The sequence below is a fragment of the Emys orbicularis genome, chromosome 13, assembly GCF_028017835.1.
Source record: "Emys orbicularis isolate rEmyOrb1 chromosome 13, rEmyOrb1.hap1, whole genome shotgun sequence".
Lineage (NCBI taxonomy): Eukaryota > Metazoa > Chordata > Testudines > Emydidae > Emys > Emys orbicularis.
The window spans coordinates 17,807,048-17,816,677 of record NC_088695.1 but is presented as its reverse complement, the minus strand read 5'-3'; the positions used below and the strand labels follow the sequence as shown (position 1 = coordinate 17,816,677).

The following is a 9,630-nucleotide window of genomic DNA, read 5'->3' as shown; positions in this document are numbered from 1 at the left end:
CTTCCTTGAAGGTCACCGGTCCCTGAAACAACAGGCATTTGCCACTCAGCACTTTCTACCTCAGCCACAATCCCACCAGCTCAGCCACAGACTGGTGTGTCTGCTCCATTCCCCAATACATTATGTCCTGACAGTTCCCATAACCCCCCAGGTTAGATCTGCATCCAAACTGGTCCCTCAGTCCAGGCTGCTCCACGCACACCTGCTCTGTCATCACACCCAGATTTGCCTCTTCCTTGCTGCTCCGGACATAAGAACGGCCATCCTGGGTCAGACCAATGGTCTGTCTAGCCCAGGCTCCTGTCTTCCAACCGGTGCCAATGCCTCAGAGGAAATGAACAGAACAAAGCAACTATCGAGTGATCCATCCTGTCGTCCAGTCGCAGCTCCTGGCAATTGTTTTGCAATGTAAGGAAAGTCAGATCAGAGAGCAGCGGCTGTGGAAAATGCTTCTGATGCTGCAAGATCAAATCCAGGCTTGTCTTGACCTGCCGGCCCTTCCAACTCCGTACACGCAAGGCCCTCATCCCATCCATATTACAGGGAACAGCAGCGCAGAGAGACTAAGTGGGAATCAGGGGTGTTGCCTAGTGGTTAGAGCAGAACGGGGCAACATGGCTTCAAAGCTACATCACATCCCCGTCCTTCAGTTTCCTCATCAGTACAATGTGGATAACAAAACCAGCCTAGCTCCCGGGTAGGTGAAAGCCTGGGGTGGAAGGAGCAGCATTAACGTATTATTACTAGCCAGAGAGAGGCCAACTCAGAAACAGCTCCCTTGCTACGCACGCTCGTCATCACAAAAAGTCACCCAAAGATGCTGCTTCGAATGTGGCAGTTCTGTCCCCAGTTTGTCACAGGGTCGGGTCTCTTTCCACCCAAGAGGGGAGATTCCTGCTTCCCAGTAACAAGCATCATCAGACCCCCTTGTAAATAAAAATTCCCTGTCCCAACCCTACCCTGTGTATTTCCTGCCTGACTCTCTCTACAGGACAAACCCACAGCAGCTCCCTGAGAAATCGTCCTACCTGAGCAGGCTCTGCTCCAGCCATTTCCCTGCCCTGGCCCGCAGGAGAAGGGGATGATCAGGAGTGAACCGTGGACGTTGTTCTGCAGCCTATCAGGGGGGAAAGGGGAGTGGGGAGGTTTCAGATGGGACTTGAGTCCATTTCACACCCGATCCCCCCCTAACTCCATCCCTGCAGAAAAACCTCCCAGATTCTGCTGCCCCTGTCAGTCTCTCCCCCATCTCCCTCCCCTCGGGCTGGGAGACTCGGTCCCTGGCCCGGCCCGGGGCGTTCGCTCTCCCGGAGCTGGCTCGGCTCCTGCAGGCGCTCAGGGGAGCAGAGCCGGGGGGTCAGGGAGGGCAGCAGCTCTGGGACTCGCAGACCCCCGCCCCCCCGGGAGCAGAGCTGGGGCGAGGAGGGGCCGTTGGTGCAGAGTCACTTTCCTGCCCGGCCCCAGCCCTTTCCCCCGGGTCTCTCCCCTCACCTGCAGGCTCCGGCTCAGAGGCTGGTGTCGGCAGAGCCCGGGGCTGCCCCAGGGGCTGGGTCCAGCCCCCGGAGAAAGTCCCCCCGGCTGGGCACAGAGGGGCGCTAGGGAAGGGCTCTCTCCGCACAGACCCGCTGGGGAGCAGCGGCAGCTCAGCTCGAGATCACAAGCAGCAAGTCCCATCCAGGAGCCGCACAGCCGCTCCTCCCTCCCCCCAGCATCCACACGAGCCCCAACTGCTCTCAGCTGCTCCAGCCCCTTCCTGTTCCCCTCAATACCAAGCCGAGCTGCAACATTCACTGGATGGAGCCGCCCTGATCCAGGCTGGGGGGCGAACTAATACAGATGCTGAGTGAGGCCCACTCAGCTCAGCAAGCCTCCAGCCTGGGGGAGGCGGCTGTCTCAGTAACCCCCCCTGGCTCTGCCAGGTCCAGCAACCCCCCAGCAGAGAGCAGAGAAAGCTCAGCCCGGTTCCTCCTCCTCGCTGCAGCCCCAGCTCCTGAGTCTTGCCTACCTCGTGATGAGGGAAGGCGTGACCGAGAACTTCCCCTCTGCTGTATCACATGCCCAGTGACGGACTGTTAAGGGTTAATGGGATTTTATGAACCCAGTGTTGTCACAGGAAAAATCACGAGCTAAACCACAGGAAAATCACAAGATGGGCTTAAAAGGGGTGAGGTTTTAAAAGGTCGAAGTTACTTTTGTTTGCTTTCTACTTTTTGGAGCCTTTAAGGAGTTCTGTTTTCCAGGTTTATTTGGCATGGGTGGTGGTGTTTTTGGTGTGGTTTAGGAGGCTTTTATGTTTGTTTTTAAAAGAAACATACCCCCTTTTCTAAGTGAAAGCAGAGATTTTCCCATGATCACAGGAGTCCAGGAGCTGGGACTTATCACAAGACTGGTAATTAAAATCCAGAGAGTTGGCATTTCTGTTATTTAATATATATTTATTTATGAGTTCTGTTGCAGAAGCATCCACACATTTCAACCAGGACTAGAGCTGTGTGTACACATACGCTGTGCTACACACACACACACGTCCGTCCCTGGACTCTGAAGGGATAAAATCACCCTGAAGAAAGCAAAGGATTTTTAGTAGGATTATTTAACCGCTTTCCTTTTAAAAACAAAACCAAAAAAACTTTTTATTAAGGCAAAGTTACAATAAAAGGTTAACATACTACATTACTTATCCCATCAGTATTAGAACCTGGCTAAACCAGAATCTTTCCTTTGTTTTTAGCAACTATTTTACAATGTTGCCAACTCTCACAATTGCATCATGAGACTTGCAATCTTTGGTGCATTTCTGAAAGTCCCAGCTCCTGGATTCATGTTATTCCACAAAAGTCTCAGCTTTCAGTTATAAAAATACAGGAATGTAAGACTGGAGGGGCCCTTCTGGGCCAGTGAGTAATCCAGTCCCCCTGTTCTCGCAGGCAATCCCATCATATAATCCCATTCACGAATTTATCAAGCTCCATTTTAGTATTAATTAGGTTGTTTGCCCCCACTACGACTATTGAGAGGCTGTTCCAGAACTTCACTTCCAATTTCCAACCTAGATTTATTCATGGCCGGTTAGTTGCCCTGTTGGTTTAAAAGGAAAGCTTGCAAATTTGACCTGATTGTATCATAAAGTTCAAAATGTAGAAGGCAAATAAAAAAGCCATCTATCTATTTATCTAACTATCTATCTATCTATCTCATGATCTGCAAGGTAATCTCATGATCTTGGGAAGGACCTGACTCATGGTTTTTGAAGATTTGGGGTTTGTTGTGCTGTATTCAAATCCAGTGAAAACTGAACATTTGGGAGAAAACATGTCTTTGTTAGTGGTCCGGCACACTGCTTCTTCAGCGAATATGTGAGAGCTCACAGTTCGCATGTCTCAGGCCTCCAACTTCCAGCAAAGCTCGGGTGCGTCTGATTCAGACGTCCTGATATTGCTCAGTTCAGAAAAAGCAGGGGAGGTGGATTTTTTAAATTGAGGTTTCCTTTATACATCATTAAAACAAACAAACCACAAACTCAATGTTAAAACATCCCTTTGCAGGTGACTTTGAAGAGTGAGGATTGGCGCGCGAGCAGCGACTGAGAAACGCAGGATGGGTAGCGAAGACTCTCCATGTGTGAAGGTAGAAAGGAGAATGAGACACCAAAAAGCATCGCCGCCCTCTGGTGTGAACCCCATCCCCCAGCCACCCAGTGTGGGTCCCTCATAGGTCCTTGGGGTTAGCCCCATGCCCCAGCAGCACCCTGGCATGATCCCCCCTCATGTCCCCCTGGTATGATCGCCCATAGGACCTTGGCTCAGGCCCCTCACCCAAGGGGGCCTCTCTCCCTGTTTCTGACCCATCCCTCAGGCACCTGCCCCCAGCCTGGTATCTGTTGCCCCAGGGGACCCCCCTCACCAAGCGAGCAGGCAGTGGACAAGTTTGGGTGGAGGCGACACAGTGCTGCCCCTCAGACCAGTTTGTTTGGGGCTCAGCACCCCCTCCGGAGGGGGATCACACCCCAGCTGCATCCCGGGGGCCCAGCCCAGCACTCCAAGCAGCACCAGTCTCCTGGCACCAGGAGAAGCTCAACTGGGATCCACTCCCCATCCTGGGGAGCCCAACCCAGGGCTCAGCTCCATCCCTCACCCCCGGGTACAGCCAGAGGGAAGCAAGAGAGTGATGGAGTCACGTGGGTTGGGGAATGTCTCCTCCCCTCCTTCAGGATGGGGGGGAAGAAAGTGACCCACCCCCGAAGCAGAGGAAGCTGGTGGGGCTAAAATGGGGCTCTGGTGTCCCCCCATTGAATTCACTGGAGTAGGGTGTAAAGGGGCCACCTTTTCCCCAAGACCCTGCCTCCCACTCATTCCTCTCTGTCCCCTCTCCCTCGTCACTCACCCTTGCGGGGTGGGGGGGAGGCCAAAAGTTGGGAGGGTGGACAGGGGGAGGCCATAAGAACATAAGAATGGCCATACTGGGTCAGACCAAAGGTCCATCTAGCCCAGTATCCTGTCTGCCAACAGTGGCCAATGCCAGGTGCCCCAGAGGGAATGAACAGAACAGGTAATCATCAAGTGATCCATCCCCTGTCGCCCATTCCCAGCTTCTGGCAAACAGAGGCTAGGGACACCATCCCTGTTCATCCTGGCTAATAGGCATTAATGGACCTGTCCTCCATAAACTTATCTAGTTCTTTTTTGAACCCTGTTATAGTCTTGGCCTTCACAATATCCTCTGGCAAAGAGTTCCACAGGTTGACTGTGTGTTGTGTGAAGAAATACTTCCTTTTATTTGTTTTAAACCTGCTGCATTTGGTGACCCCTAGTTCTTGTGTTATGAGGAGTAAATACAACTTCCTTATTTACTTTCTCCACACCAGTCATGATTTTATAGACCTCTATCATATCCCCCCTTAGTTGTCTCTTTTCCAACCTGAAAAGTCCCAGTCTTATTCCTCTCTGCTCATATGGAAGCCATTCCATACCCCTAATAATTTTTGTCGCCCTTTTCTGAACTTTTTACAATTCCAATATATCTTTTTTGAGATGTGGCGACCACATCTGCATGCAGTATTCAAGATGTGGGTGTACCATGGATTTATAGAGAGGCAATATGATATTTTCTGTCTTATTATCTATCCCTTTCTTAATGATTCCCAACATCAGGCTGTGTTAAGGAAGGGAATGCAAACATCCTACTGCCATGATATAGGATAGGTGAACCTTCCCTGAGTATGGTGTGTGTTCTGAGTGCAAAAACAGAGAGAGTACAGATAAAGACAGGAGATGGTTGGGGATCTGAGGAGAGATTTCTATATGGGGAGATGCTGAAAAGACCAGGGCAGTTTATCGCAGAGAGGAAACAAGTGAGGGGCCAGTTAGGGATGAGCAGAGTTGGGGGGCTGGGGCTCTGCTGTTCAGAATCAGCCTGGCTCAGCGTTCAAGGAGAAAAGGAGCCAGGTCTGGTCTAGGTGCTGGAACTGGGGGTGCTCACTTGAAGTGGTTTCCATGTAGGGTGACCAGACAACAGGTGTGAAAAATCGGGATGGGGGTGGGGGGGGGCATTAGGAGCCTATATAAGAAAAAGCCCCAAATATCAGGACTATCCCTATAAAATCAGGACATCTGGTCACCCTATTTCCATGATATACAGGGTTTACAGTTTGGTTCAATGGCTTTCAGCACCCCCACTGTACAAATTGTTCCAGCATCCCTCTGGTCCCTGCTCTACCACAGCCAGGCAGAGGTTTTGCACCAAGAGGGCTCTAGTGATGCTGAGGGAGGGGAGGCTGGTCTCTGTTAACTGTCTGGCTTGAGCTTCCTGGGTCAGAGGCTGTGGTGGCTGCATTTGAGCTGCTCCCCAGTGGGGTCTGTGCGGGGAGAGACCTGCATTAACCCCCCTCTGTGCCCAGCCGGGGGACTTTCTGCGGTGGCTGGAACCAGCCCCTGGGGCAGCCCCGGGCTCTGCCGACACCAGCCCCTGAGCCAGAGCCTGCAGGTGAGGGGAGAGACCCGGGGGAAAGGGCTGGGGCTGGGCAGGAAAGTGACTCTGCACCAAAGGCCCCTCCTCGCGAGTGGTCTGCGAGTCCCAGAGCTGCTGCCTCCCAGTCCGTGCACTAGCTAAGAGTGCAGCTGTGGTCTGGGTGAACCGAAATGTAACATGCAGAGAGCAGTGAGTCTCCATGGGGTTAGGGGAGGGTGTGAGCAAGGAATGAGAACTGTAACCATCAGTGCCCAGCATAACCTATGGGAGACTGGAGCAGCAGTGCTGGCTTGATGCGCTGCCTGGGACTGACTCCTGGCGCAGCCAGCACTTCTTGGAGCATAGCTAAGGTCCTGCAATCAACACATCCAGGGTTGGCAGGATGGCTCTCTGCTTCAGGCACTGGACTGGGACACCTGGGTTCTGTCCCTGGCTCTGCCACTGACTCTCTGTGTGACCTTGGGGAAGTTGCTTAGTCTTGCTCCATGCCTCAGTTTCCCCCTCCGTAAAATGGGGATGTTAGTACTTCATCTCATCGCTTGGATTTAAATAGTAAACTCTTTAGAGCCCCGGCTGTCTTGTCCTATGTGTCTGCACTGTGCAGCCATGGGGTGCAGATCTCTGTGGGGTTCTCTAGCTGCTACCACAATGTGCTCGATAACTGTGCCCCTCTCTTCCCCAGAGCGTCCTGCATCCTTGGACATGGCTCTGGTTTCTACAGCTGTGTCTACACAGCCCATAGCACTGAGCCTTCCAGACTGGCTCAACAGATTCAGGCTAGCAGGGCTCACAAAAATAGCTGTATAGCCAGTGCTTTGAAGTTGTCTAGGATTGGGGGTGAAGGTGGGCTTCAGAGCCTGAGCTCCAGCCCAAGCCACAACTCCTACGCACTGTCTACACGGCCATTTCTAGAGCAGGGCTCACACTTGCCCAAGTCTCTCAACCCAGGCTGGGAGACTTGCTGGCGCAGGCAGTGTAGACATACCCTACAGCCACAGAATGTGGATTTACACCAGAAATGTGTCTGACCCACCAAACCCCCATTGTGTGGCCATCTCTCCCTAAATAGCACTTCCCTACTTTACAGGGGGTGTTGTAAAGATTGTGGGGGGCTCAGATATTACAATAATGGGGCTATCTGAGTTGTCTAACAGATTGATATAGCGGAGATCTTCTACAAGACACCCTCCCCCCCCCCCCCCCCCCCGGCAAATGTTTTCTTTTCCATGAACACGTCCCGCTGTGTTCCGATTACATGCCCACAACGGGGCCCGGAGTCAAAACATGGGTTTTTAAATAAAATATCCTGCAAATCTACGACAAACCCTGATCTCTCCTGTTTTAGTTCCAATAACTAGGGTTTTCTGATGGCTAAACCCGACGTGATCTCCCAGCTGGGACGAGGGAGAGAGCTCCCAGCTCTCCAGAGATCCAAGGAAAGGCAGATCCCGAGAGGTGCCCGCGCAGGTGAGGAATCACTTAAAGCGACAGAGACGTGCCATCGGTGAGTGAAGGAAACAGCTGGGTTTCCCATAAAAGCCCGTCTGAGCCCCCCCAGTTCTGTCCCATCTCACCCAGGCCAGTTTTGTCCCTGGCAAGTGTTGTATCCTCATGGCAGCCATGGCTCATGGCTTCCTGGCTGACACCCAGCTATAGGCTATAGCTCCCCCAGGGATGTGGAGGCAAAACTGATCTTTTCCTCTTGCTACGCTGGGGAAGGGTTTGGGAGGACTCAGCTCCTGATTTTTTCATCTCCCTGGCAGCTATCTTGGTTTGTTCCACACTTCTAAGATTTCCTTCCCTCTCCCCCCGCCCCACACAGGGAATGACTCCTGTCTGGTTTCTCTCTCTATCCCAGCAAGTGATGGGACGGTGGATGAGAACCAGGAGGAGAATTCTCAGCAGGAAGGTCCTGAGCAAGTGGAACCACATGGGACATCATCAAGATCTGATGGGGACGTTTCCCAGAGTCCTGAGCATGGAGATGCCTGTGACATCCAGCGCAGGCCAGAGAGGCTCAGAGAAATGGTCAATCAACCCAGCGTGGAGGAAGTCCAAAGGGACTTGGAGACGCAACAAAGACCCCTCCGGCACTGAACGCCTGCTGCCCCGACTGCAGTAAAAGCTTCCACCGTAGCTCAAACATCGTCCAACATCAGAGGACCCACACGGGTGAGCGACCCTACTGCTGTGCCGAGTGCGGAAAGAGCTTCAGCTACAGCTCCTCCCTCGTCAAACACCAGAGGACCCACACGGGCGAGCGACCCTACAAGTGTCCCAATTGCGGGAAGGGCTTCAGCCAGAGCTCCAACCTGACAGAGCACCAGAAAACCCACAGCGCTGCCACACCGTACACGTGCCCCGACTGTGGGAAAGGCTTCAAGGTGAGGTCCAACTTCCTCCACCACCAGCGGGTGCAAACTGGGGAGCGGCCCTACCGGTGCACCGAGTGCGGGAAAGCCTTCACCCAGAGCTCCGACCTCATGAAACACCAGCGGAGCCACACGGGCGAGAGACCCTATCAATGCCCTGACTGCGAGAAGCGCTTCACCCGCAACACGTACCTGGTCCAGCATCGCTGGGCCCACACCGGTGAGCGCCCCTACCTCTGCCCTGACTGCGGGAAGGGCTTTGTGGTCAGCTCACGCCTCCTTGCCCACCAGAGGGTGCACACGGGAGAGACGCCCTACTGCTGCGCCCAGTGTGGGAAAGGGTTCAAGGTGCGGGCCAATCTCCTGCACCACCAGGGGATCCACACCGGGAACAAGCCTTTCAAATGCCCGGAGTGCAAGAAAAGCTTCAGTCGCAGCTCCGACCTGCTCATCCACCAGCGACTGCACACTGGGGAAAGGCCCTTCAAATGCACCGAGTGCGGGAAGGGCTTCAGCCGCAGATCGGACCTGGTGACGCACCACAGGATCCACACAGGCGAGAAGCCCTACACATGCCCCGAGTGTGGAAAGGGCTTCACGCAAAGGTCCCACCTGGGGGTCCACCAGAGAACCCACACCGGGGAGAGGCCCTGCCAGTGCGCGGACTGCGGGAGGAGCTTCAGTCAGAAATCAGCCCTGGCTAAACATCAGAGAGTGCACCTGGCAGAGAGGCACGATCCACAGCCCTGACTGCGGGGGTGGGTGGATAATCGATGTGTTCAGAGTGGGGGCAGTTCTAAAAGAAATAAAAATATTTTAAAAAACTTGGTCCGGGCAAAACCAAATCTAAATTTTTTTGAGACTTGCAAATAAAACTCATTGTGGACATGTTCCACAGCAGGGATTTGAAGCTGGGTCTTTCATGTCCTGGGTAAGTGCCCCACCCACTCATTGCCTTGCTTGGTGTCTGTTTTTGGCCCCAGGAGTGATCTAGGGAGCCCCACCTTGGAATATCCCTCAGCTCACTGACTAGGGCATGCTTCCGAGAAGTAGGAGATCCCTGTTCCGATACTTGCTCTGGCAAAGGGGGGAAACTGAACCTTGATTTCCCACAGCCAAAGTGAGTGTCTGAACCAGTGGGCTAAACATGGTGGGGGGGGAGGGTCAGCAGCAGCTCCTTCGTTTTGTGAATAGCTGAAACTATTCGTGCCACATTTGTAAATAGTTTCAGGCATTTTTCATTGAATAAACTATTTGTCCCTCCAGAAATTTGCCCAGCTCTACGCAGGAC

General features: G+C 53.1%; 1 protein-coding gene across 1 annotated transcript; it reads left to right on the top strand.

The window, feature by feature from the left end:
- Positions 1-614: 614 nt before the first annotated feature.
- On the top strand, positions 615-9,089 carry LOC135887535 (zinc finger protein 664-like). The gene is made up of 4 exons (XM_065415264.1): positions 615-697; positions 7,362-7,471; positions 7,826-7,876; positions 7,969-9,089. The coding sequence occupies exons 1-4, from the start codon at positions 615-617 to the stop codon at positions 9,087-9,089; spliced, it is 1,365 nt and encodes a 454-aa protein (XP_065271336.1).
- The last annotated feature ends 541 nt before the right edge of the window (positions 9,090-9,630 follow it).